Raw genomic sequence first — 27,681 nt, 5'->3', positions numbered from 1 at the left:
GCACACCACACACAGAGGCACACACACAAGCCATAAGGCCTCGCAGGCAGGGAGACGGCTCCGGGACTGGAGAGAGGCAGCGCCGCCGAGAGCCGCCGCGCGGAGGGGCGAGGCGGCGCAGGGAGCCCTGGGTCCCGCTCTCTGGTCCGGGGCCCCGCGCGCACACCGGCCCAGAGACAGCCTCGCAGACACTCTTAGACGCGCACGCGCACCCTCTCCCCTCCCCCTCCCCTCCCGCCGCCTCCCGGCCGGACGATGGATCCCTGCAGATCCCAGGGTTGAGAGCACCGCGCACCGCGCCGAGCCCGGGCTGACCGAGTCGAGGCGAGCGAGCGAGCCAGCGCGCGCGGGCGGGCTGACAGATCGAGCGGAGCCGGGCCGGGCGGGCCGCTCCCTGCAGGGCTCTCCGCGGCGTGCCGCGGCGGCCGCGGGCTCCGGCCCCGGGCCATGAGCCCCTCCTCGACTCGGCGCTGAGCCCGCGACTAGCCCCGCGCCCCAGGACCCGCCGCCGGCTGCCGGCTTCCTGAAGCCCCCTCAGGTGGGTTTCCGATACCCCCGCCTTTGGCCGCGGGGCTCCTTGGCACCCCGAAGCCGGGACTCTCCTCCCTCTGGATTTCCCCTGCTGCTCGGGCGGCTCGGTGGCTGGGGAGGGGGGCGGGGGCCGAGTAGGGTATCTGACTGCGACGAGAAGCTGGACTGGAGGGGAGGGGTGCGTCCGGGGCGGGGACAGCTCGCCGTCGTAGGGAACCGCGCCCCCCCCCAAACATCCACCTCGGGCAGCCAGCCACCCCCCACTCCCAACATACACACGCACAGCCTGCGCCTATAAGAGAACTGGAGATACCTGCAGGTGAGGAGTCAGGCCGGGCCCCTCCCTAGAGGTAGCCACCTCCCTGGGGGTTTTCCGATGGGGAACCACAGCCCAGTTCTGGGAATACCAGTGACCAGGAGAGGAGCTCCTTACCCTTGGGTCAGCCCATCTGGGCGAGTTTTCATCTCCAGGATGGAGTGGACGGACATTCTTGTCCCAGAGTGACCCCACATCTGGAGGGAACTCCTGCGCCTGCCTGCGAGAGCGTCAGGACTTCCCCCTCAACCTCCGATGACTGAATCTGGGGTCTCCCTGAGCCTGGGAAGCTTCCCTGGGAGCGAATTCTCTTGGCCTGACCTGACCCCCTGTGCCTCTGTATTTGGAGGAACCCTGAATATGCCCCTTGGTCAGCCACCTCTCGGCTTGTACAGCAGGGAAGTCTTCTGCCCGAGGAGTAGTGACCTCTGGAGATGGGGATTCTGGACGGACACATGTGGAGGGGCCCCATGTGGACTTTCATCCTAGGGCAATGACAGACTGTCCCTCCCTCCTTCCCCAGGATCCCCTGGACGAGGATGGAACTGAAGGCCGAGGAGGAGGAGGTGGGTGGCGTCCAGCCGGTGAGCATCCAGGCCTTCGCCAGCAGCTCCACGCTGCACGGCCTGGCCCACATCTTCTCCTACGAGCGGCTGTCTCTGAAGCGGGCACTGTGGGCCCTGTGCTTCCTGGGCTCACTGGCTGTGCTGCTGTGTGTGTGCACGGAGCGTGTGCAGTACTACTTCCACTACCACCACGTCACCAAGCTCGACGAGGTAGCTGCCTCTCAGCTCACCTTCCCTGCTGTCACGCTGTGTAACCTCAACGAGTTCCGCTTTAGCCAAGTCTCCAAGAATGACCTGTATCATGCCGGGGAGCTGCTGGCTCTGCTCAACAACAGGTGGGTGGCTCCCCCTGCCGAGACCCACTCCAGAGCTGTGTGAGTTCCAGTCAGGGTGTCTGCCTCCCTAACCCACCGTAGAGCTTAGCCAACCCTGCCCTTTAACCCACCACCACCCCCAAACCTGCCACTCACAGCAGAAGAGTTGGAATGCTGCTGAGCACCCAATTAAGGGAACCCAGCCTCTGATCCCCGCATAGTCCAAAACAGCTTGGCCCCTCCCCAGCCTGAGCTGTGAAAGACCCTCTCTGGAAGGAGCTTTACCCTCGTTCTGGCCACACTGTCTTGACCTTCTCATCAGTTGGGGGTTGGGGACAGACCATCTCTAAAGGGTACAGTGTAAAAGCCACAGCCCCTGCCTTATCTCTCTGCCTACCTTATCCATGCTTCCTCTCACCCATGTGCTGGCATGCCCTGCCCCGGGACTGCCACTACAGATCCTTCAGTCATTTCAGACCCATGTGGTAGATCCTCTGCATGCCCAGCTCTCCTTCCTTGCCTACACCTGGGCCTGATCCCCAGGGCTGGAGGCTGCTCACCCAAGTTGGGAGTGGGACAATGATGGCTGTACTGACCCATGTGTCACTCACCCCTGGGCCCCAGGTATGAGATACCAGACACACAGATGGCAGATGAAAAGCAACTGGAGATATTGCAGGACAAAGCCAACTTCCGAAGCTTCAAACCCAAACCCTTCAACATGCGTGAGTTCTACGACCGAGCTGGGCATGACATTCGAGACATGCTGCTCTCCTGCCACTTCCGGGGGGAGGTCTGCAGCGCTGAAGACTTCAAGGTGGTAAGTCTCCTGGTGTGGGGTGTGAGTCAGCCTGGCTCACAGAGGAGGAGGAGGAGGAGGAGGAGGAGGAAGAGAAGGAGGAGGAGGAGGAGGAGGAGGAGGAGACAAGGAGCAGGCTGGGCCTCTCTGGATGCCTGCTACTCTGGGAGAGGAAGTTGTGTGTTCTGGGGCTTGCTTCTAGTAGAAGGGGACTTCATTCAGCATAGGGGCACATTTGCACTCATGAGTCTCAGCCCTGCATCCATGATGGCAGGAAAGAGAGCTTACAGTGCACAACACACATATATATGCACACACATGCGTGGCCTGGCATAGCCACAAACCCAGCAAGTGTAGCTTCTGGGCCACAGGTGTCAGAGCTGAGCAGGGAGGTGGGTAAGCCGTTACTTGAATTGAGCTCCAGGACTATCAATTGGGAGCTTGAAAGGAATGCAGGACTTTCCACCCTACTTCCCAGACCTACCAAACCAGAATCTGCATCTAGTAAGATCCTCAGATGACTGGAGTGTACACTAAAGTTTGAGAAGCACCATGAAGCACAAGGGAAACCTCTTAAATAGCTGGACAGTAACTCCCTCCGTGCCATGTGCACCCCATGCATATACACATATACCATTTGGTTAGGTTCCTTGCTTGCCAGCAAGAGCCACAGAACACGGTCTGGGGAAAGGAAGGCCATTGGGATACCTAGCCGTGGCTGCCCTGGAGGCTTCCTTTGCATCTTAAAATGGAGATGCCCCACAAACACATCACACCCCACAGATGTGGCTGCCTCAGGCCAGCACCTCAGGGAAGGTGTAGGGAAACCAGTGTTGGCATCTGATGTGCTGGGCAATCCTGGGCAAGTCATACAAATTCCTGAGGGTTACGCTCTGGACTGGATGGCAAAGAGACCAAAGGCCCTGGCCATGTAGAAACAATACCACCAAGTGAGTGGACAGGGCTTGTAACTCTTTCAAATGCTTTCTAGGATCCCCTCAATCCCCTTGATGCATAATCGCGTTACCTCTATTTTACAATTAATGAACTGAGACATAGGGAAGCAGAATGATTTACCCAAGCTCACAGTTAGTGACAGATGACATGTTCAGGATCAGAACTCATGTCTCTTTAAGCTGAAAATGTCCTTTACTCTTTCCATTAATATTGTGGACCCTGGAGTTATTGTGTCCACTTCAAATTCTGGCCAGTCTTTTCTAGGACCCTTTGCTCTCCATGCCTACTCCACTGTCAGATCCTTTCCCTTCTTCCTGCCCATTTTCTCCCCGCTTGCTTGCTTCCTCCTGCAGTATGGGAACATGAACTGTATTTCTGCAGAAAGGACGACGCTATGGTCATGCTTAGTGTTTCCTGCTGAGGTTACACATGACTTCCCAATCTCCTTAAGCTTTGCTCTGCAGACCAGTTTCATGGGCCTTTGTCAGTCCTGCTGGACAAAGGTCACATGACCAAATTCTTTGCTGAGCCAAGCTGTCGGAGCTTAGCTGAGATACAAGAACCACTTCCTTCCCTCTTTTCCTCCTTCATAACAAAAGGGTCTTAGATTCCCCAGAGCTTGAGACCAGAGGGTTCCCAGTCTCACAAATGATGCTCCCAAGAGTAATAGGACTGAAGGTGAAGATGGAAGCAGAAGCCAGAGCCCCTCTCTCCAACACACCCAACACACAAGCAGGAGAGACCCCTGAGAAAGATGGAGAAAACCTATTAGTTTGAATGGTTTGTAGTGTTGGTTGAGGCAGGGAACTGCTTGGCTCAACTTGAGGAGGTGCTGAGATACAAATCTGGGCACAGTTAGTCCATAAAAATTGTTCAGTTAAGGCTCCATCTGTCCATCATGTCCAGAAAGATTCCAAGAGGTGATGCTAAGACAACGTTTGGCTGATGGTAATGGAGATGCTGAGATGTGATTGGTCCATGCTGAGTGGACCATTCTAAGGAGTCAGATAGAGATGTGATTGGCTCACAAAGTTCTGGAGCAGTCTGAGTTGTTCCTCTTACTGTAAGGGAGAGACACACAGGCTAGCACCCTGCAGCCCCATCTGTGCCCTTCTTGCTTCTGGGTTATCAGGGAAGAACAGGTTTTTGCTGTTTTGCAGCCTGTATCAAAGACCTGACCCTGAATTTTGCTGGACACAAACCTCTCACCCCTCCCTCTCTCTAGTTGATTACATTGCCAGCCCCTCTCCATGTCAAGAGCTCTACCCATAGGGATGTTCCCACACAGATGGGCGTCTGGCTGGAGTCCACGTCTGACACCTCCCCAGTGGAGAAGGGCCTGGCAGGCTTTCTCCTCCAGCTCCCCCGTCCTAAGGGCTCCCACACTCCTTGCTTGATGCTCCACCCTCTCCCTTCGCTCATCGGTCTCATGATTAACATCCTTGCCATTCTCTGCTAGGCCCAGGTGTGTTGGGAGTGTGTGTCTAGCCCTGGGCAGATGTAGCACTGATAGAAAACACCTGTCTATAGGGTCAGGGTCTAGGGAAGACCATATTGACATCTTCTGCAGCCTTCAGAGCAGAGGTACTTCACTGAGGAAAAGAGGTGGTCAGAGAAGAGAAGCCTTGTGGTTGGGGCTTTGGTTGCTCTTTCAGTAGCTAGGGAAGAAGCTGCTGGAGACCAACAAGATTGCTGTGGGGATACCTCACCCCTCACTGTCCAAGACCTTGATTAATGCATTTGCAAAATATAGTGTGCAGGAGCATGTGTGGACTGTTTTGTGGATTTTTTTTTTTTAAGATGGAGTCTCACTCTGTTGCCAGGCTGGAGTGCAGTGGTGCTATCTCAGCTCACGGTAACCCCTGCCTCCCAGGTTCAAGTGATTCTCCTGCCTCAGCCTCCTGAGTAGCTGGTATTACAGGTCCCCACCACCACACCCGGCTAATTTTTGTATTTTCAGTAGAGACGGGTTTGACCATGTTGACCAGGCTAGTCTCCATCTCCTAACCTCATGATCTGCCTGCCTCAGCCTCCCAAAGTGCTGGGATTCAAGTGTGAGCCACCACACCCGGCCTCTTCTTTTGTGGATTTCTAAGGGCAACCCTCATCTCAACAATAAGAACCCTGTTTCTCAAGGCTGCTTGGGGGAAGCAGAAGAGGACAATTCAGGGAGGCTACTCTGGTCACTCGAAGACCCCTGCTCCCCTGAGAAGAATCTGCAGTAACAGGCATTTCTCCAGATGTGCATCTGGATCCAGCTCAACCCCAGGGCATGCTTGGTGGTCACAGAGCATTTGGCCAGGGTCCATCCCCCAGGTGTGTCTGAGTCAGCTTGGGAGGGTGGGGGTGAATATAGGGAGCCTAGGTGAATCTGGGAGAGACTGGTTTGGCAGTCCTTCAGGACAGAAGAGGCAGAAGGGCAGGGCAGGGAGTATTGCCACAGCAACCTGGCTGGGAAGGTCTCAGTAGCTCCCTCCTGAGCTACGTAATGGCACAACCACAAGGCCCCCTCTTCCGGGCCACCTCCTTTCCTTCCTGGTAGGGTGCTTTGTTGCCAAGGCAACGGGGTCTTCAGTTCCTCTCTCCTGCCACACCTTGAGCTAGCCAGACCAAGGCAGGGCAGGGGTTCCATGGAGGGGGGCTGGGGTGCAGCTGTCTGCTGGTGTCTGGGAGGGGGCCAGGGGAGTGAGCATAGTCGCAGCTGGTGCCAGCCTCCAGCTGCACCTTATCTGTCCCTGGCAGTGGGAGCAGCTGATGTGGCCGGAATGCTGAGCAGCAGCACGGGGAGGGGGCTAGCAGATGGTTGCCCAGTCTGCCCTATGCCACCTCCTCCTCCGCTGAGACCCAGACCCTTTGCCTAGGGGAGAGAGAAGCAGGAATTCATTTCTGGGCCCTGGAAGAGAAGGAAGAGGAGGGCAGAGAGTGGGAATGCTGGGGTGGGTGTGTGGTGTGGATCATAATCTCTCTCAGGAGGGTGAAACAGGGGGACAGGTATCCCTGGGGGGTCCACAGGAGTCCTTCTCAGGACCCTGGATTGGAGACCGGAATCTCCTGGGGAAGAGGTGGAGTGAAGGAGGTGAGCACAGAAGCCTCCCCTGCTGCCCCGTTGCAAGGTTCCGAAGGGAGCCGGGCACCCAGGAGCACCTGGGAAAGTAAGATGCCACAACCAGAGGTGGCTGAGGGCACCTCATCCCGGGACCCAGAGCGGGGAGAAAGAGGTCATCTTAAAGCAGGAGAGCCAGGGATGACGGCACCCAGCAAGAGCCAGGACTAGCATGGAGCTTCTTCATCCCCAGGGCTCACCCCTCATCCCCACACCCCATTACTGCCCCATAGAAGCTCAGACCAGAAGTCCTTTGGGAGGGCCTGACCTTATTACTGGGGTCTGTGCCCTCCAGCTAGATAGGGAGTGGAGGGGCTGCTGAGGTGAAAGGCTGCCCAGACTGCTGTGCAAAGAGGGGAAGGGAGGTCTGGGGCAGCCCCACCCAGAGGCCTGATGGTCTTCATGGGTGGGAAGAGGGAACACACACAGATTGCAGAGGGGTAGAAGAGGCTGACCTGGAGACGTGAGCTTTGGAGGAGGGGTTCATGGGGATCATGAACTTTGGGGGAAGGGTTCCCACCCTAGGGCTTCATGGCTACCGCCTCCTGCCTTATTCTTCTCATCTGTCCCTCCCTCCCAGGAAGTGTCTAAACTGAACACAGGCAGGTGGAGAGAGGAGACAGGAGCAGACCCCATTGTAGTTGTAGGAATCCAGCGGGTGGGCCCTGGGTTGGGGTATCAGATGGCTCCTGTTCCTCCTCCCTCAGAAACAGATACACACAAACATACTTCGGGTAACCCCATTTCCTCTCACACCTCTTCCCCTTCTCCCCAGACCCCAGCCATTTCTGATTCCACTCCTCTCTCAGACTGCTATCAGCTAAGAGCCACTCTAAGCCAATTGATATCTGGGCTATTGGCTAAAGTAATAGGGAATTGAGTAACTAAGTGCCTCTGGGGGCCAAGCCTGGAAGTGGAGGGCTGAGGAGGAGGAACACCTCTAAGCCTTGGGCCTTTGTCACTGCCCAACTGGTGGAGAACTCCTAGCTGTGGCCTTGGGATGCCCAGTGTGTCCAGGAGGCAGAAGAGGAGACCACAGAGAGGCTTGGAACCTTCTGCTGTGGGTGGAGGAGTGTGCTTCAGTTTTGTGGAAAGTAATTTCAATTCTCAGGGGATGGCGAGGGAAATGGAATATTCGGAATGAGAAGCTGGGATTAGAGGAGCGTCAAGCTCCAGTGGATTCATTCCCATAGCAGACAGTGCCACTTCCCTGTGCCAGGTCCTGCATTGGGGCAGTTAAGGGCAGCTCAGGAAGCTCGGGGCTGAGAGCCATGGCGGTGGTACTAAAGAGGCCAGGTGGTGTAGGCGTCAGAACAAGGGGGAACAGGCTGCAGATGAGCAGACTCAACATCCAGGGGGAGTCCTCCCAATCTCCCCAGACAAGCTCAGCCTCTCAGAAAATGCCAGGTTCGTAGAATGTGTTGGTGTCTCCCTAGCTCAGTAAATCAGCTGGCCAATTCCCTCTGGCCACGGCCATTCTTCCACCTTGACCAGCCCCTGCCCACCCCCAAGCGTTCCCTCACTTACATGTTTGAGGTGGCCACTGTAGAAGCCTCTACCCTCTGACCTATAACATCCCAGTTGGAACCCTTGGGTGGGCATTCTGGGAGGCAAAGCTGGAAGGAGACAGCGAGAATGAGAAGGGGTGCCTAGCTGGGTGGAGGATGGGACTGGGCATTAGGGCTCCTGGTCTCTATTTTGGGCAAAGTTCCACCTGGCCCCACTTCTTAGCTTCTAAGCCCAATCTCCTGTCAGGAGGTTGTAAAATGACTTTTTATTGAGGGGCAGCCCTTCCTCTGGGATTCTCTGGCCAAGCCCACACTGCCCCATGTGTAATGGGGCAGCGCCAACCTACCTGGACACAGAATTGGACATTTTCCTCATAGAATATTTAAAAATAAGCATGAAGCTGCTGTGTATTCACCTCAAAGGGAAGTTGCCTTAAGGCGCTGCAAGGATAGACACTCTGCCATCCCAGGCTCTCCAAGGCTACTCCCGAGGGAGATGGAGGGCCAGTGTCATCTTTCGGAGATCCCATGAGTTCTTGGATTGAAAACCCTTTCCCAGCCTTATGCATGCCTTCCATGTGGATGACGGTACTGGAGGCCCAGGAGTTGGGCTGTGCAGCTTAGTGCTGTGTGTCTATAGTTGGTGTCACATCAGTGTGCCAGGCTGAGAACATCCCTGGGGGTGAGAGTGCTGCAGTGGCCCTGGCCGTGGACAGCAGCCATCTCAGACTTCCTCACAACACCCTAATTGCATGTGCGCCCCGAGTGTGCAAGCACATATGTGCACCTCTGTGTGTGTCGGGGGGAGAGTGTGGATGTAACATGTGAAGTGGAGGCATGTGGAGGTGTATGGGGCTTGCAGCTTGGTGTGTATGGCTGTGGGAGAAAGCTTTTGTGCAGGCAAACCTCTGGTTGCATGCCGAGCACATACCAGCAAAATTAATCATCTCTTTCAGTTGTACTTTGCAATTGACAATTTCCCTTTACTTTAGCTCATGTGACCTTCATAATTCTTGGGAGGTAGGAAATAGTTAACATCTTCATTGGAAAGATGAGAAAACAGGCTCAGAGGAGTTACGTGACTTGCCTGAGATCACACAGCTGGGAAATGACAGAACGGGACCCTGACTTCAGATCTTCTAAGTCCAGGTTCTTTGTGTGTGGCTGTAGGAGCAGGAGTGTATATGGAGGAGGGTGCTCTGTTGAGAAGCAGTGTGGGAGGCAGGAAGGGCAAGAAAGGGTGCAGAGTAGAGACCCTAGGAATCCCATCCGTAAGTTGAGTAGGCCCCATCTTTTGATGCTTTTGTCTTTTCATTGCACCATCAGGCCAAGTGCCAATCTTGGGTGAACCCACCACTGACTTTCCCCAGGGTCACACCAGGGCAGCCAGGACCTACATGAGGGAGTCACATACCAGGGCAGCTTAATATTGCATTGTGTTCATGTTCAACACCCTTAAATGAGTGTGCAGTGACTTCTGGCAACCCCACTGTGTTTTCCTGGTCAACTTGCTCTCCCCAGTAACGACTGCAAACTTCTCCACTCTTCTCAGCCATCCTTCCTAGCTCCTCTCTCACCTCAGAAGATGACCTTGCCTCCCACTTACTTCACTGAAAAAACAGAGGCCTCAGACAAGATCTTGTCCTTCTTCTGGGTACCAAGCCCTGGAAGGGAACATTCATCTTATCTAGGATAAAGTCTCAACCTAGTGTTTTCATCTGATTCCCTTCTGCCTTTTTAGGAACTTTCTCCTGCTAATTCTGTCTCTGCCTTCTCTACAGTTGGTCGCTCCTTCTCAAGTGGCATCCCATTGACAATGAAACATGCTGAAGATGCTCCCGTCTTAAAATACATAGCTGTAATAACAGCTAACATATATTGAGCACTTGCTATGTATCTGTCTTTGTGCTAAGATAAAAACGAAAACATACATAGCTCTCAACTCCATAGCACCTGCCAGCTCCCATAGTATCTCTTTGCTTCCCTTTACGAAGTTCCTAAAAGTGATGTGTTTATTTCACTGTTTCCATTTCCTCACCTCTAACTCACTTTCTGATCCACTCCGGGCTGCCTTCTTTCCCTGTCCCCACCACTTCTAGATGGTTCTAGCTAAGGACAGTTGTCACCTTCATGTTGCCAAATCCAGCAAACATTTCTTTTTTATTCTTGATCTCTCAATAGCATTCAAAATAGTTGCCACTACCTTTTTTTTTTTTTTTGAGATGGAGTTTCGCTCTTGTTGCCCAGGCACCACAAACTTCACCTCCCGGGTTCTCGATTCTCCTGCCTCAGCCTCCCATCTTCTCGTGCCTGTAGCTGGGATTACAGGCACATGCCACCATGCCTGGCTAATTTTTTTTTTTTTTTTTTTTTTTTAGTAGAGATAGGTTTCTCCATGTTGGTCAGGCTGGTCTTGAACTCCTGACCTCAGGTGATCTGCCTGCCTCAACCTCCCAAAGTGCTGGGATTACAGGTGTGAGCCACCACACCAGGCCCCCACCACCTCTTTTTTGAACTACCCCCTTTCTTGACAATCATACTCTCTTGGTTTTCTTCCTATGTCTACCCACTCCTCTGTCTCTGCCAGTTCATTTTCTTCTACTTGGTCATTTAGTGTTGTCACTACTCAAGGCTCAGTCCCAAGCTCTGATCTTTTAAATCGTAAGAGTACAATGCACCAGTATTATAGCTTGAAGAATATTTACACTGGTATGTCTTACAATGTGGTATTTTTATTTTACATTGGTATGTATTTACATTGATATAAAACATTTCCAGCACCCCACAAAGTTCCTTCAGGCTGTTTCCTAGTCAGTGCTACCCCACAAACGTTAACCACTATTCTATCAGTATAGATCAATTTCACTCATACTTGAACCTCCTGGTATATGTGTATCCCCTATACAGTATATACTCTTTTGTATCTATTTGTTTTGTTTTGCTTGTGATTATGTTTGTGAGATTCAGCCATGGTGTTGTGTGTGGCAGTGGTTGGTTCTTGTTTGATGCTGTATAGTATCTGATTGTATGAATGTGCCACATTTAATCCATTCTACCGATGCTAGATATTTGGGTTGTTACTAGTTTTTGGCTCTTATCTCTAAAGCTACTATGAACATTCTTGTTCATGTTTTTTGGTTGATATATGCACTCATTTCTCTTGGGAATATGACTAGGATCTATGGTTAAGTCATAGGGTATGATTCTGTTTAGCTTTAGTGGATACTGCCAAATCAGACATTTTTTTCCTATTTTTTTTTAACTTTATATTCTATTCTTGGGCAGTCTCATATTCACTCATGACTTCAGTTACCATCTACACACTGACAACTGCCAAATTTATGTCTCAGCCCAGCTCTCTCCTCTTAGCATCAGCCCCAGTCGCCAATTTCCCACTAAACGACTCTACTTGGATGTCCCTATGACTCCTCAAAACCAGCATGCACAAAACCAAAGTCATTATCTTAACTCCCAAACTAGTTCTCTACCTGTGTGCCTGATCCAGTGAGCCACGCCACTGTTCACCCCACCGTGCAAACCGGAAATCAGCCCTGACGTTCCATCTCCCTCACCTGCCTTGACAGGATCTGCCAATTTTGCCTTGTAAACATCCCCACTCTGTCCCCCATTCTAGGCCGTCCTACCACTGCATGCCTCACCTGGGCCACTGCAGTGGCTCCTTGACAGGCCTTCAAGAAGCCCATCTAGATCCTTCAGTCTGCAGCCAGAGGGGTCTTTTCAAAACAAAGCTCTGATCACTTGAAATCCTTCCACGGCGAGTCTTTCATTGTCCTTGAGCCAGACTCCTCACCGTGGCCTTTAAGGCCCTGAGTGACTTGGGTCCTCCCTGCCTTTACCCACCTCTCAAACCACACCTGCCCCTTCTCATATCTCTCCTTCAAGACATTTGTACACACTCTGTTCTCTCTCTGGAATACCCCCCTCTTCCACAGGGGCACATGCTACTGCACACACACGTGCACATACACACACGCGTGCGCGCACACACACACACCCCATTACCTAATTATTCCTCTTCTCCTTTTTTTTTTTTTTTTTTGAAACAGTCTCGTTCTATCATCCAGGCTGGAGTGCAGTGGTACAATCTTGGCTCACTGTAACTTTTGCCTCCTGGGTTCAAGCAATTCTCATGCCCCAGCCTCCCAAGTAGATGAGGTTACAGTCATGTGTCACCATACCTGGCTAACGTTTGTATTTTTAGTAGATATGGGGTTTCACCATGGTGGCTAGGCTGGTCTTGAACTCCTGGCCTCAAGTGATCTGCCCACCTTGGCCTCTCAAAGTGCTGGGATTACAGGTATGAACCACCTCACCCAGCCTCCTCTTTATTCTTTAGACTGTAATTCAAACATCGTTTCCTCAGAGAAAGCTTCCTTGATTCCCCAGTCTGGGTCAGGACCTTCTGTCATTCACACCAATAGAGCCATAAATTTTTTTTTCATAGCACTTATCATGGTTTGCAATTAGATACTTATTTTTTTCAGTTTTGAATTGATGTCTGTCTCCCCTGTTAGACAGTAAGCTCCATGAAGGTCCAGTCCATGAGAGTGGGTCCATGATCTGTTCTCCACTAGGGTAAGGAATAAATGAGAGAATGAAGAAGCAAGGGATTTGGAGACAGATGACCTCATTCCAGCCTCCAGCCCACTTCCTGCTCTCCCTGAGACTTGAGCAGGCTGGTGTGGCTCAGTCTTCCCACTTGTGAGATAGGAGTGAACTTACTCATGCCTGCTTATTTCACTGGATTGTGGAAGGATCCCATGAGATAACAATCGAAAATCATGAGGCATTACACGGACGTGAGGGGTGGCTGGAATGAAGAAAGAGACAGAAAAAGTCAGAAACCACTGAGTCAGCACACACTGCTGAAGAGAAGGTCTGGGTGGGGAAGGTTGCCTGCTTGGACAGAGAGTTCAGAACTGAGTGCAGCTCTGGGTGTGTGTGTCTGCATGGGCGCCTCTGCAGGGGCCCTCTGGATACGCCCTTCGACACTTTCCTCACCTCCCCATTGCTTGAACGAGATGAAGATGGGAGAGAATGTTAGAAGAATAAGCACTTGCTTGAACAAGCAGACACGTGATGGAGGAGAGAGGATATGCAGTTGGGTGTCTGTGTGTGTGTTGGTGTGTGTATGTGTGTTGGAGTGTGTGTGTTGAGATGTGTCTGTGTGTTGGGGTGAATGTGTTGGAGTGTGTGTATGTTTGTGTGTGTTGGTGTATGTGTTGGGGTGTGTCTGTGTGTATTGGTGTGTGTGTGTTGGGGTGAGTGTGTGTGTTGGTATGTGTTTGTGTTGTGTGTGTGTTGGGGAGTGTATGTTGGAGTGTGTGTTGGGCTGCATATGTTGGTCTGTGTATGTGTTGAGCTGTGTGTGTTGGGGTGTGTGTGTTGCAATGTGTGTGTATGTTGGTGTGTGTTTGTGTCAGTGAGTGTGTTGGAGTGTATGTTGGAGTGTGTGTTGGGCTGTGTATGTTGGTGTGCGTATGTGTTGAGGTGTGTGTGTTGGGGTGTGTCTGTGTGTTGGGGTGCGTGTGTTGCAGTGTGTGTGTATGTTGGTGTGTGTGTTGGTGTGTGTGTGTGTTGCGATGTGTGTGTATGTTGGAGTGTGTTGGGCTGTGTATGTTGGTGTATGTGTGTGTTGAGGTGTCTGTGTGTATGTTGGTGTGTGTGTGTTGGTGTGTGTCTCTGTGTGTGTGTGTCAGGGTGTGTCTCTGTGTGTGTTGGGGTGTGTGTGTATGTTGCCCCACACCAGGGCTGTGTGTCTGTGTGGTAATGTGCAGGTGTGCAGTGTGGTCTTGGCTGCTGTGGGGGGAGAGGTATTCAGCTGCACAAAGGACAACTTACTGTCCTTTGGCGCTGTCTGTGTGTGCACATCCTTCTCTTTGCTGGGGCTCCAAAGCTGGAAGCTCTCTTTGCCTTAGCTGCTTCCTTCTGGAAATCAATCTGCTTCCCTTCCAAAACATCTGAAGGAGGGGGGACAGTGCCCTCTAGTGGGAACATATGGGCAGCTGCAGCTTCCTCCACCCATGCCTCAGCCCCACTCCACCGAAGTCTGGAAGTGTCCCCTCTGAAGCCCTTCCTGGGGAATGCAAAGGAGGAGCCCCTTCCCTCTGAGAGCTCAAGATCTGGCAGGCAGAAAAAAGACACACATGGGACAGGACACACGGGTTCAGGCAGAGGAAGACAGAGGACAGCAGCTGAAGGTTGAGCGGGGGTGGGAGGGGTTGGGGGGTCTCTCCTAATCTCTGCAGTGATTTATCTCTGGTTGCCCTGGGTATTCCTGGCCTTCCTTGCTTCCTGTTCCTGCACATGGTCTCTTGGTCCTGCTCTGTTACTCTCGGTCATTACTCACAGCTGTAGGGCCTTGAGGAGAACTGGACCCTTCAGTTCATTCCCTGAGTGGGCACTAACAGCGCCCTGTGCAGTCCGGGGAGGCTGCTTGGAGGAGGTAGCATGGGAGTAGGGTCTTGAAAAATGAGTAGGAATTCTCCAGATGGAGTCCAGGGAAGGCATAGGACTGTGGATGAGTCTCGTGTATCTGGGGACGGGTCATGGAGGCTGGATGCTGGCCGGGGGTGGAGGGTACATTGCATTGCTTTCAGCTTTGTGCGGCCACAAGAGATGACTAAATTTTGCCAGGAGGCAGTGGGGAATGAGAGAAGGTCTTTAAGCAGAAGAATGATCAGAGTCACACAGCAGGGACTAACAGTGGGGAGAAACTGCAAGGAGGTAGAGACCCACTGAGAAGTTGTTTCGGCAAAAGAGGATGAGGCCAGTCTGAGGGCAGTGGCAGAAGGATGGAGAGGGGCCAGAGCTTAAGGCACCACTTAGGGGACCTCTCTGTCCCTGGCAGCAAAGCTGAGGCCAAAGGTTCCACATCACTCAGTTCTGTTAGAACCTGGCACCCTGCCTCTTATCCCCAACTCACTCTAGGGTCTCTGCAAATGGAGAAGGGAAGATGGTGGGAGCAGGGAGGGAGAAGAAAGGAGGAGGGAGAATGTGGCCTGGGGCTAGGGGATGCTTAAGGAATGGGGAGGCCCAAGCAGACCCACCTAGCCCCAGTCTAGCCCCATGGCTCCTCCTCTGGCCCTGCAGAGAAAGAGTTAATCTGCTATACCTCCCTCCCCTCTGCCCCCCTTCCCCTCCTCCCCTTAGGTCACCTTCTTGGCCCTGGAGACTTGGCTGGTGGCTCAAGTTCCTCAACCAGTGGCCCCGAGTAATCAGAGGACACAGAGGGCCCAGGGGCCTGGGGGCAGGGAATGGTAAATTAGGGGCAGGGGAGCCTCAGAGACTGAGAGGCCAGGAGTCTGCAAGGCTGAGGGTTTTCGGGGGAACCCCAAGTTGGTTCCCAATACTCTCTACCTGACCCAGGTTCCCCTGCCTCGCCCAGCACTGATCTCAGTTTCTTCCACCCACCAGAGAATTCCTTGAGCTCCTAAATTGTTGGGGAATGGGGGGCAAGCTGAAAGGGGTAGTGGTGATCTGCCAGGAAGCTTTCCAGCAGCAGGAGACAGGGTCCCTCCCTGCAGTGCCCGGAACTGTCAGAAATGAGTCTGTGGCCAGTGAGAAACCGCTGCTAATGGAACCTGGGCTGGCCCACAAGCCACAGGAGGGGTGAGGGGAGGAGAGGAACCAAAACACAGCTCAGCATTGGGGGTGAGATGAGAGCTGGTAATGCTGACCTGAAGTAGAGCTGGGGCCAGGGAGGGAGGGGAAGAGAAACAGGGTGGGAACTGGCTAGAGGGACCTTGGGGGCAGGGAGTGATTGCAGGGGAATTGGGGATTCAGGGAGTAACTGAAAAGTAAATTGGGGTCAGGACAGGAGCTAGGGATGAAAGGAGTAATTAAAGGGGAAGTGGGGTCTCGGTGGATTGGGAGAATTGGGGGTCAATGCAATACTTGGGTGGATTATGGGTCAAAGTAAACGAGAGAGGAATTGGAGGTCTGAGAGAGTGCCCAGTGGGCGGGGGGGAACCAGGGGGGCTCAGGTATCCCAGAGGAATAACTGGACCAGGGGAGAATAGGGAGAGGACCCAGAATTGGGATGGGGGCACTGACGGACATGCCGAGGAACAGACTGAAGGATGACAGAGCGCATGAGTGTGTGTTGTTTGTGTCCTGGGGGCGCGGGATCATGCTGTGATCATCATGGCAGTGGGCACAAAGGATGGCACCAGATCCCTCCTCACCTGGGAGGGGTAGTTTCCACGAGCCCCAGCCCTAGGCTTTTCCAGGGTTTCCACTCTATCCTAAGCCCTCTCTGTGCTGCTGGAGCTGGTGACAGGAAAGGGACTCTAGCCCCCTGCTCTCCATCAGCCTCCCTTTCCCACTGCCATCAATTATTCATCAGCCCAGACGCCAGCCCTCCCTGGCAGGGCAGGCTGGTCCTCCTCCCATGCCCCGCCCCAGCCACACTGCCACAGAGGCCCTGTGAGGAAGGACAGCTGGCCAGGCTGTGGAGACCTGGCTGAAGAGCTGGGTGGCTGGCTCTGCCGTACTCTGCCAGGGTCACATTGCCGTCCCCTCTGGCACCTTCCCCCTTCCTCCTGCCAGTCCCCAGCACCAGGAAGCCCCTGGAGAAGATGCCCATCCAGATCTTCTGCTCCATGTCATTCTCTTCTGGAGAGGAGGCCCCGGGGCCCTTGGGAGATATCTGGGGTACCCACCACCATCAGCAACAGCAGGACAACTCAGAATCAGAAGAGGAGGAAGAGAAGGAAAAGGAAGCAGCGAGGAAGGAGGCCAGTGAAGGGCATTCACCCATGGACTTGGTGGCCTTCGCCAATAGCTGCACCCTCCACGGCACCAACCACATCTTTGTGGAGGGGGGTCCAGGGCCAAGGCAGGCACTGTGGGCAGTGGCCTTTGTCCTGGCATTGGGTGCCTTCCTGTGCCAGGTAGGGGACCGCGTTTCTTATTACCGCAGCTACCCACACGTGACCCTGCTAAACGAAGTGGCCACCAGGGAGCTGGCCTTCCCAGCGGTCACCCTGTGCAACACTAATACAGTGCGGCTGTCCCAGCTCAGCTACCCCGACTTGCTTTATCTGGCCCCCATGCTGGGACTGGATGAAAGTGATGACCCTGGGGTGCCCCTCGCTCCACCGGGCCCTGAGGCCTTCTCTGGGGAGCCCTTTAACCTGCATCGCTTCTACAATCGCTCCTGCCACCGGCTGGAGGACATGCTGCTCTATTGTTCCTACCAAGGGGGGCCCTGCGGCCCTCACAACTTCTCAGTGGTGAGTGGGGCCCCACGCCTAGCACAGCACCCTGAGAGTGTCTGCCATGGCTCTCCCTGACTGTCACCTCCTGGGGCTGGGGCTGGGGCTGATGACTGTGCTGCCCCCTACCTCACCTGGCTGACCCAGGCCAGAGCGCACCCGGGAGTCCAGGGCCTGGAGCTGGGCTGATATTCCAGGTCCACACCAGTACTGCCTTTCCTGTTAGAAGCTTGAAACATGTCTGTCTTAGTTGGCCCCTGCGTGTCCTCCAGCCCCACCTGTCCTTCCCAAGACGTCCTCATGGTCCAGCAGGGCCCGGGACCTTGCTCCATCTGTGAGGTCAACCTCTGCTCTGTTGGTGAACGCCAATGCCTGGCCTGTTCACTATTTTGACTGGCACCCGTGGACTGAACTGGGGTGGGTGTTGCCTGGTCTCTGGCAGTATAAGAGAAGGGGGTAAAAGGGACCTCCCCCACCCCCACCCCTTCATGCCCCTTGTCAGCAGCTCCCGCAGCAGGGACTTCAATGCATCTTCACTTGGTCTTCCTGTGCCCTTCACCCCCACCAGCTGTGTGTGTGTGTGTGTGTGTGTGTGTGTGTGTGTGTGTGTTTTTGAGGGTAAATAAAAGGTCTCTAAATCATATCCCTATCCTCAGCTTTAAGTGGCCAGGGACCCTCTTCCTAGGGGAAGCTCTCACTGGGAACTGTCCTCCTGCTTGGCCCCCCACCCAGGGGTCTAGGGCCTTCCCTGCTAGTGGGCCACTTGGCACCCCACTGTCTCTCCTTAGTTCACCTTCCAGGTCTGTCTGGCCTGACTGCTCTCCTGCCCCACCAGCTCCCAGATGCCAGGCCTTCCCAGGTCCTCCACCCCTTCTCTAGTGTAGGGGCAGGGTGTGTCATCATACCTGTGCATCATGGGATGACTGCAGGCATACAGCCCTGGGGGTTTGGGCCACTGGGCCTCAGGGAGGCTTCCTCTGGGCCTGAGGGTAGAGCAGACACTTCTCACCCAAGCCCACCAGGTGGCAGCAGCAATCCACTTTACAGCAGCCCAGTCCTCTGAGCCAGCACAAGGCTACGGGTGCTAGCTGGCCTCAGACACCTCTAAATCCCACACAGCTCCTGATGGAATGTAGGCATGGGCATGTGTCCCACCTGCAGCCTCTGGCTGGGTGTCACAGACCTGGTTGTGGAGCTGGGGGCAAGGAACCCTTGGAATTCTCTTTGCCTCATCTCTGGACCTCACCCACAAAATGGGGAGTATGTCTCCTTTTCTGGAGGTCAGTGGAGGAGGCTGTTCTAGGAAGGGGCAGACTACAAAGACCCTATACCCTAGTGACCCGCTGCCATTGCTGCTCCAATCTAGCCTGAAACTCTTTTGTCTCTCCCCTGCTCTGGGCTGTATTGACTCACCTTGTGACCTGTTTTGTGGACTTTGTTACCATCCAGCAGTAGTAAAAGCACAGCCACAACCTGGGGACATTCAAGGAGTCTGTGAGGAAAAGGCCAAGAACAACTGGTTTACTTATCACTCTGCAGCTTTGTAATCAGCACTGTGACCAGGGCTGCACTGGGGCATGGAGTGGGGAGAAGACTGGGGAGACAGCACCCAGGGCTGAGATAGCTTCTGAGGTGCTCCTAGTTTTGCAAAAGCATTAACACACATGCCATGCTATGGGGGCTCAGTCCCAAGTGCTGGGAGAAGAGGTGCTGGCGCGTGGTTGAGCATGATCCTTAGCATGGCAACTGGGTCTGCCTTCAGGTTGTGCTGATTATGGAATAATGATGGACCCAAGGGGCTAGTGGCTGAAGGAAACCAAAAAACTGAGTTTGGCCGGGCACAGTGACTCATGCCTGTAATCCTAGCATTTTGGGAGGCCAAGGTGGGCGGATCATCTGAGGTCAGGAGTTCGAGACCAGCCTGGCTAACATGGTGAAATCATGTCTCTACTAAAAATATAAAAATTAGCTAGGCGTGGTGGCAGACACCTGTGATCCCAACTACTTAGGAGGCTGAGGCAGGAGAATCACTTGAACGCAGAAGGCAGAGGTTGCAGTGAGCTGAGATCATACCACTGCACTTCAGCCTGGGCAACAGAGCAAGACTCCATCTCAAAAAAAACAAACAAATAAACAAAAAACTGAGTTTGGGTCTTGGGGAAAGCAGAATTTCAGATGTCCAGAGTGAAATCTAGGGAAAGAGAGATGTCTCAGAGGCAGAGGCCTCAGGAGCTTGGGCCTGAGGAAAGGGTCCCAAGCAGGGGCCAGGGGTCTGGCCGTGATAGGATCCTGGTGATGAAAATGCATGTTTCAGGGTCCTGGCAGGAAAAAGCCCCTTGATGATTCAATTGAAGACTTTAACAAAGGGACAGTTGACAGAGCTGTGGGCAGGGTTAAGTAGACGAATGAGGGGGGCTGAGGCAGCGAGCAGTACTAGGAAGTCGTTATCACTTCTAGGCCGAAGAAGCACAAAAGAAGACAGTGCTGTGTAGGAAGCCCTCCTGGCAGGGTTCGTAATCATGGAGGGCCTAAGCTGCTACTAGAGCTACAGAGGGGGCAGGGGTGGGGAAGGACTCATACCCTTCTGATCCATTACTGATACTTCCCAACGGTCAAACCCAACTAGAAGCCCATGCAGCTGGCAAAGGAGCTCAGGCAAAGCTCCCTACAAGGAACAGTTTCCCAGGGCACACAGAGGGCAAGGAAGGGTGGGAAACAGGTGGGAGAGGGGAGCAAATGGAGATTGGGCTGCACCCCAAAGGGTGTTGAGATCCCAAAGCTGGGGTGGCTGGGAACAGCCCTTGGTGAGCAGAGGGTGCTGGCAGGACTCCAGGCTCTCCACTCTGCCCCCGCCAGGTCTTCACACGATATGGAAAGTGCTACACGTTCAACTCGGGCCGAGATGGGCGGCCGCGGCTGAAGACCATGAAGGGTGGGACAGGCAATGGGCTGGAAATCATGCTGGACATCCAGCAGGACGAGTACCTGCCTGTGTGGGGGGAGACTGGTACGTCACCCCTCTCAGGGGCCCCTCCCCACGGCTTTAGGCCCCAGCCTCTGCCAGAGGATTCCTGGCCTTCACCGTGAGACCTGGGCAGGGCCTGGGCTTTCCCCTCTGCCCCCAGCATCTCACCATCACTATCACTGACTCTACCTGACTTCCACACTCATATCTCTCTGACTCCCCCTTCCTGGCTTAGTTACTCTCCAAGGTAACCAGCCATCCTTTTCCATCAGCAGCCGCCACTCACTCTATAAATAACTCCCTGTCTTCTCAGGCTGCCTGCCTGTCGGGTCTCAGGGGGCCTTGGGGCAGAGAGAGATGGGGGAGAAGGGAGAAAGGTGGGGGTAGAAATGGAGAGCATCTGAGACAGTGATACTCTGGGAGAAAGTATTTGAAACACCAAGATGCAGAGCAGAAGCCAGGTAAGAAAAGAAGTTTGTAGGATACAGGGGTCATGGGAGCAGCACAGAGCTGGTAAACTCGGAAGGAGGCTGGGGTGTGGGCTAGGACCCTATAGACTTCCCCCACCCCAGCCCCAGTGTATGCTATGCTTATTCCCAGGAGAGGTAGGATGCCCCCAGGCCCGAAGGGGATTAGGGAGTCAGGAGCCTCCCAACCCACACACCCCTCATTCCCCTAGACGAGACGTCCTTTGAAGCAGGCATCAAAGTGCAGATCCATAGTCAGGATGAACCTCCTTTCATCGACCAGCTGGGCTTTGGCGTGGCCCCAGGCTTCCAGACCTTTGTGGCCTGCCAGGAGCAGCGGGTGAGAGGGCCATGGGAGGCTGGTCCTGGGGTGGGGTGTTGAGGGGTCCAGATGGGGTGGGGGGCAATCAGTAATGGGAAGGACAGGTGAGCGAGGACCTGGGTGGTAGTCTAGCTAGTCAGAAGCATGAGTGATGGAATGAACAAGAATGCTCTGTAAACTCTGAGACCTTCGGAGGCTGCAGAGGGAGGGGGGGCAGAACTCCAGAGATCTACATCTTGTCAAAGGAGTCCATCAAGCTGATCTGGGGAGAAGTCCCCACGCTCCCCCAGCTCCCTGGCTCTCCCAGCAGCTCATCTACCTGCCCCCGCCCTGGGGCACCTGCAAAGCTGTTACCATGGACTCGGATTTGGATTTCTTCGACTCCTACAGCATCACCGCCTGCCGCATCGACTGTGAGACCCGCTACCTGGTGGAGAACTGCAACTGCCGCATGGTGCACATGCCAGGTCAGGCCCCGAAGCTCCGAGCACACTCCTGGGGCCCCTGGGCCTCCGCCGCCCCTCACTAGCTCCCCGTCCATATCAATCTCCCACCCCAGTTCCAGCCCACCCCATCGCATACCCATCTGGTTCTTGTCTCTCTGACCTTAGTTCCTGCCTTCACCTCCAGGGATGGGTGGGAAGGGTCGACAAGGTATGGACTGGGTATGGGTCACTTCTGGGGCAGCATGGGGGCCAACCAGTCCTCCCCTCCCATCCTCTCCCAGCTCACACCTTCTAGGCCTTTATTTGGTACTACCACTATCACCAGACCCCTTGAATCCCCATCCTGCATCACTGTCTTTTCTCCTCTGTAGGGGATGCCCCATACTGTACTCCAGAGCAGTACAAGGAGTGTGCAGATCCTGCTCTGGGTGAGCGCCCCTGGCCTGGGGCAGTCTGGGGGAGGGAAAAGGTGCTGACAGCCACGTGCACGGGGTTTCAGGTCAAGCTCCCAGAAGCCTCAGATAACTTCTGGACCGGGCTGCACCCTCTCCTGTGTCTGACTTTAAAGCTGGGAGTGGCCAGGCGTGATGGCTTACACCTGTAATCCCAGCACTCTGGGAGGCCGAGGTGGGCAAATTGCTTAAGCCCAGGAGTTTGAGACCAGCCTGGGTAATGTGGTGAAACCCCATCTCTACGAAAAATACAAAAAAAAAAAAAAATGTGGCTGTGGTGGTATGTGCCTCTAGTCCCAGCTACTCCAGAGGCTGAGGTGGAAGAATTCCTTGAACCTGGGAGGCAGAGGTTACAGTGAGCAAAGATTGCACCACTGCACTCCAGCCTGGGCGACAGAGCAAGATCCTGTCTCAAAGTAATGATAATAATAATCAATAAAGTTGAGAATAGCATTTTCAGAGGCTCCTATGAAAAATGAACAGAGGTCATCTGGGGACGGGCCTTGAATTCTTTCATCAGCCCCTCAGCCAGTTGACCCTGGAGGGCCCCGAGGAAGTGATGTAAGAGTAAGAAATATCCATGGGGAGGCTTGGTGAGGGTTAGCACAAGGTGGACACAGCTGTGAGGGGGCAGCTGGGGGTTTCCTCCCTCTCCTAGTTCTCTCCATCTACATCTTTGGTTCAGTGGCCTGCAGGGTTCAGCAGGTAAAGTCCTCAAACATGCCTCAGGCTGGATGGTGAGGTAGGATGTTGGCAGAGTTTGACATCCCAGCAGGACACGGAAAGAGAAAGGGGCCCAGGGTTTCTCTGGGCAGAGCTAGGATGTGCATGTGGGAAGGTGCTAGCAGAAGGGCACCACTCAACTGGCACCTCTCACCTGGCCGAGTGCAGACTTCCTGGTGGAGAAGGACCAGGAGTACTGCGTGTGTGAAATGCCTTGCAACCTGACCCGCTATGGCAAGGAGCTGTCCATGGTCAAGATCCCCAGCAAAGCCTCAGCCAAGTACCTGGCCAAGAAGTTCAACAAGTCTGAGCAATACATAGGGTAAGGGCTCTGGCTGGGTAGAGCAAGACCCTTGGGCTGGGACTGTGGAATGTATGAGTGGGGTTTGATGGGGGTGCCTGCTGGCAGGCAGGAGGAAGTTGAGACAATACAGGGAAGGTCCAAAAGGCAAGCAAAGACTCTAGGGTGGGTATGCAGGAAGATCAAGCCAGAATAAGCAGGGGAAGCACCGTTTCTCCTTCCTCTTTATCCTTATTGTTGGAACCAGAGTCGCCTTATACTTGATGCATACTGCATACAGTGCAGAACATTTTTTCATTTGTGGCATCTCATTTAATCCTAAACGGCAGGTATCTCCATCAGTATCTCACTTTATGGACATGGAAACTGAGATTCAGAGAGGCTGACTTGCTAAGATCACTTGGCTAGTAAGAGACAGAGATATGACTTGAACCTAGGTCTCCTCCCCCAATCCCTGTGCAGGGAGAACATCCTGGTGCTGGACATTTTCTTTGAAGTCCTCAACTATGAGACCATTGAACAGAAGAAGGCCTATGAGATTGCAGGGCTCCTGGGTGAGCTGCTGATGGCACCTGTCCCCTTCCCATGCCATAGGCATGGTGTGGCTCCCTATCATCCAAAAGCAGGGTGCTCACTTCTGTCCCATGAGGGCCCTCCACCCCAGAGGCCCTTCCCCAAACCCTGTTGTCTTGGTAAGTGGTGGAGAAAGGGGACTGAGCCTTCTCTTAGGACATAGGGGAAAAGACAGGTCTGTGGACATGAGGGAGGGATAGGCATGGAAGTGGAGAGTATTTCATATGCCCCTAAAATTGGCCCAAAAACTAAGAGGGTTGTGCTATTTTGTAAATAATTATTTTTCCTGAAAAACACCTGCTCGTTTTAGAAAGGTAGAAAAATGCAGAACTAAGCTTAGAGAAGAAAATAAAAATTCCACTTGAATCTGGCTTAACGATACTTCTGTGCGAAGGCTGCCAATCCCTTTGAGAATACAACTTGCCTGCCCCAGTCCCAATAAGCCCTGTTGCTGCCCCCACGGTGTCCTGACCCCTTGGCCCCCGCCCCCGCAGGTGACATCGGGGGCCAGATGGGGCTGTTCATCGGGGCCAGCATCCTCACGGTGCTGGAGCTCTTTGACTACGCCTACGAGGTAAGCGGGGGCGGAGCCTGGCGCGGGGCCACATGGGGGCGGGGCCCAGCCCGCCCACTGGCCCCGTCCGGTCCTAGGTCATAAAGCACAAGCTGTGCCGACGAGGAAAGTGCCAGAAGGAGGCCAAAAGGAGCAGCGCAGACAAGGGCGTGGCCCTCAGCCTGGACGACGTCAAAAGACACGTGAGGGAGCGAGCGAGGGTGCCCTCCGGCCTGCCCCTACCTCCAACGCCCCAGGAACCCCCGTCCACCCCCGCCCACCTGCCTCTGCCACCACCTTATCTCCTTTGCCTCCCCAACGCCCCAGCACTACCTGAGGCCCTTCAGAGGGATAACCCATCCCTGTCCTGTGCCCTTCCCCTAGAACCCATGCGAGAGCCTCCGGGGCCACCCTGCCGGGATGACATACGCTGCCAACATCCTACCTCACCATCCGGCCCGAGGCACGTTCGAGGACTTTACCTGCTGAGCCCCGCAGGCCACTGAACCAAAGGCCTAGATGGGGAGGACTAGGAGAGGGAGGGGGCCCCCAGCTGCCCCCACATCTGCCCTGGGGACTCCCCACACTCCGGGGCAGATCTTTCCTCTTGTCTGTGGTGAGGAAGGAGTCTTGACCATAGAGTCCTCTCCCTGCCTCTATCCCATTCTTTTTACATTCAACAAAACTAATCTAAAAAAGAACTAAAAAGGGAGAATGGGGCAAGGGACCTCAGGCTGCCCCTCTCTCCTCCATGCTGCCTCCCCTAGCTCCTAGCCTGAATTCTGTCTGGCTGTCATCTGAGTGTCCACCTACATTCTGCTGCCACCAGTCACCAAAGCCCCCTCCCAGTGAGGGGTGGAAGGGATCCCTGGGGCCTGGAATTTGGCCCCAAACCAGATAATGTACCTTAAGAGGGAGGGCTAGTGTGGGGGAGGGTGGCTTCCCCAGCCTTAAGAGACCCTCTCAGCCCAGTGACTGTCCCCAAACCCAAGTCTCCTGGCAGGAACTAAAACCTCAGCCCTACTCTCTACCATGTGGAATCTCATGGGGGGGAGGGATGCCCTGAAGAAGTAGAAACGGGGACAAGATGTGGCCCTGGTGCTGTAGGCTACATCCTGATACCTATAAGTCCCCCCCGCCCCCGCCACCCCACAGCTGCTGGAGAGAAATCCCAAGAGGCAGCCCTCCCTCACCATCCCATAAAAGACCTGGCTGGTTAGCGTCCAGCTCAGGGAGAAGGGCGCTGGTGCCCAACCTCACTGGTCCCTCTCCCAGAGGCCCTTGTAGAGGGCCACGTCCATAAATTTTCTTATGGAACTCTCCCACATCCTCTTCCCCAACTTCATTTGCTTCTCTCAACAACCTCATCTGCATTTTCTATTTCTATATGATACAGACTCTATATTGCTATATCTCTGTATATACTTTCCCCAGTCCTGTCTGTCTTCACCCCATCCCCTCTTGTTTCTGAGAACCATTCTCCCACTCCAACTTCCACCTTCTGTGTTTCCGCCCTCTTCCTGGTCTCTGAATGCCTTCGCCTGTATAAAGAGTTGGACTCTCTCCCCTGGTGTCTGTACTGTGTACACACATCCCTCTGAGAAGCACAAGGAGACGACACGCGCATTGTAACCTTTGCACTGTCTCAGTGGCGACAAAGGAAGCTGTGAATCACAAGCTCTGCCTCTTTCTGGCCTCACCCTCTCCCCGAACCTGGGTACCCTCAGCTCTCCCTGCAGCCTTAACATTCCCTTCCCCTGCTCCTCCTATCCTGTTGCCCTTTGCCCAGCTGATGGTGGCATCCCCAGGGAAAGGGTTGCTATAGAAATAGCCCCTACCCAGGGGATGGAGGTCTGCTCTGAGCACTAAGCTGAGCGTGTCAGAGACGGAAGGGAGCTGGGAATTGGCGACTCCTGAAGCTGGGGCAATGGGATGCTGACAGGCAGAAGCTGAGGTCCTCAGTCAGTGGCCTTTCCTCCTCCTGGGTGCCCAGCCACCTCTTCTCACCTGATACCTAAGCCCACCACTTTTATTTTCTGGTGAGGTGGGCTTGAAAGGAAAGAGAGGCCTAGAGGAGGAGTTGAAAGTTCTGCTGTTGTGTCCCTCCCTATCTTAATGAGAGACAAGTGAAGTGGAGGCCAACCCCCCTCCCTCCACCAGACACTCCTCCCAGGCCTGAGCCCCTACCCCTCTCCAGGCCTTCTTTCCCCAGATGTGTCTTGGTCTCCAATCCCAGATCAGGACCTGTGGGCAGGTCACCTGTGCATTGGCCTGGAGCTGGAGAGTAAGGCTATTGGCTCTTTGGAAACTCTTGGTTCCTAGGAGTTTTTCAGAGATAATACCTCCCCAGAGGGAAGCAGGAATGAGGCCAAAAAGTGTGCACTGGATAGGGGAACAGCAGGCAGGGCTCCGGGTGACGCATGCCTCTGGTCTAATAAACTGGGTTTCAACCATCTCCTCTTCAGTGTTGTTCTCTTATTTGAAAAGTATTTAGGTATTCTCACTAAGTGCCTAGAGCTGAGCTTGGTTTGGGGCCAATTAGGGGATGAGTAAGGAGAAAGTTTGAGTAGGGAGAGCGTGGTCCTTCTGGAATGGGACAGGCTGACCGTCATACCCAGGATAGGTTTGAATCACTGGGCAGGGAAAGAGGGAGGAGTCAAAGGCAAGAAAGGTCCAAAACAATCCCCAGCACCACAAAGGATGCTTTAGCGAGAGAGCAGGGTCAAAATTCAAGATAAACTGGAATTTATTATAAAATCTGGAAGCAGGCTGGCACACTGGTTCATACCTGTAATCCCTGCCCTTTGGGAGGATGAGGTGGGAGATCACTTGAGGTCAGGAGTTCGAGACCAGCCTGCAAAACATAGGGAAACTATTTTTTGATATTCAAAAAAACAATCTGAGACCAAGCACAATAACTCACACCTGTAATCCCAGGATCTGGAGAGGCTGAGGCAAGTGGATCATTTGAGCATAGGAGTTCGAGACCAACCTGGACAACATGGAGAAACCCCATCTCTACCAAAATACAAAACAGCCTGGCATGGTGGTCCCAGCTAGCTACTCCGGAGGCTGAGGTGGGAGGATCACTTGAGCCCGTGAGGCGGAGGCTGCAGTGAGCTGAGATCGCACTACTGCACTCCAGCTCGGGCAACAGAGACATCATCTAAAAATAATAAAATAATCTGGAAGCAGGTTAGGCCAGAGACAAAGTTAGGTTGAAGTTCCCACATGAGGTAGTTATTGAGGCAGTTTATCTGTGGAATGAGTCCCCGGCTATGAGCAAGGAGATCTGGAATCTTGGCTTAGGCTTTACCGCTAACTTGCTGGTTGACCTTTGCCAAGTCATTCACCTTCTGTGAATTCAGCTTTCCCATTTGTAAAATGGAATAAACTGTGCGTTTCCCTCCTCAGCCCCTGACAGTTATAGCAGTAAGAAAATGAAACGAAAGCAATCAAAGCGTTTTGGAAAGTTAATGCCATGCGTCAAAATAGCTATTACTCCAAGCCCCTCTTCATCAGAGGGCTAGAGTCAGGGCAGGGTTG

At 53.9% G+C, this 27,681-nt stretch overlaps 1 protein-coding gene, 1 long non-coding RNA gene and 1 pseudogene across 4 annotated transcripts; 2 read left to right on the top strand and 1 right to left on the bottom strand.

Annotated features, from left to right (window-relative positions):
• ASIC1 (acid sensing ion channel subunit 1) lies at positions 1–26,590 on the top strand. 2 transcript variants are annotated; one of them, XM_017976046.5, is made up of 12 exons: positions 1–538; positions 1,371–1,748; positions 2,352–2,547; positions 20,190–20,340; positions 20,978–21,105; positions 21,398–21,554; positions 21,905–21,961; positions 22,877–23,030; positions 23,472–23,563; positions 24,077–24,156; positions 24,234–24,338; positions 24,520–26,590. In XM_017976046.5, the coding sequence occupies exons 2-12, from the start codon at positions 1,387–1,389 to the stop codon at positions 24,622–24,624; spliced, it is 1,587 nt and encodes a 528-aa protein (XP_017831535.2). In that variant the 5' UTR covers positions 1–538; positions 1,371–1,386; the 3' UTR covers positions 24,625–26,590. The 2 variants fall into 2 exon arrangements, with proteins under 2 accessions (XP_017831535.2, XP_035112721.1); XM_035256830.3 differs by having other exon boundaries at positions 21,395–21,554.
• LOC118144251 (uncharacterized) lies at positions 12,556–18,828 on the bottom strand. Its single transcript, XR_004728865.3, has 3 exons — positions 18,747–18,828; positions 12,838–12,925; positions 12,556–12,685 (listed from the first exon to the last, which is right to left on the bottom strand). It is a non-coding gene; the product is annotated as an uncharacterized LOC118144251 (long non-coding RNA).
• On the top strand, positions 24,711–26,590 carry LOC144577621 (uncharacterized; annotated as a pseudogene). Its single transcript, XR_013521902.1, has one exon. The product of XR_013521902.1 is annotated as an uncharacterized LOC144577621 (transcript).
• Positions 26,591–27,681: the final 1,091 nt, after the last annotated feature.

Source organism: Callithrix jacchus, chromosome 9, assembly GCF_049354715.1.
Source record: "Callithrix jacchus isolate 240 chromosome 9, calJac240_pri, whole genome shotgun sequence".
NCBI classification, from domain to species: Eukaryota; Metazoa; Chordata; class Mammalia; order Primates; family Cebidae; genus Callithrix; species Callithrix jacchus.
This window is presented reverse-complemented; position numbering and strand designations above follow the sequence as displayed.

Excerpts from the sequence above, each read along its gene's own strand:
- ASIC1 (XM_035256830.3), top strand. The coding sequence starts at position 1,387 with ATGGAACTGAAGGCCGAGGAGGAGGAGGTGGGTGGCGTCCAGCCGGTG. Across the intron at positions 21,962-22,876 it reads GTGTGCAGATCCTGCTCTGG|ACTTCCTGGTGGAGAAGGAC; the intron begins GTGAGCGCCCCT and ends GGCCGAGTGCAG. Across the intron at positions 24,157-24,233 it reads TCTTTGACTACGCCTACGAG|GTCATAAAGCACAAGCTGTG; the intron begins GTAAGCGGGGGC and ends GTCCGGTCCTAG.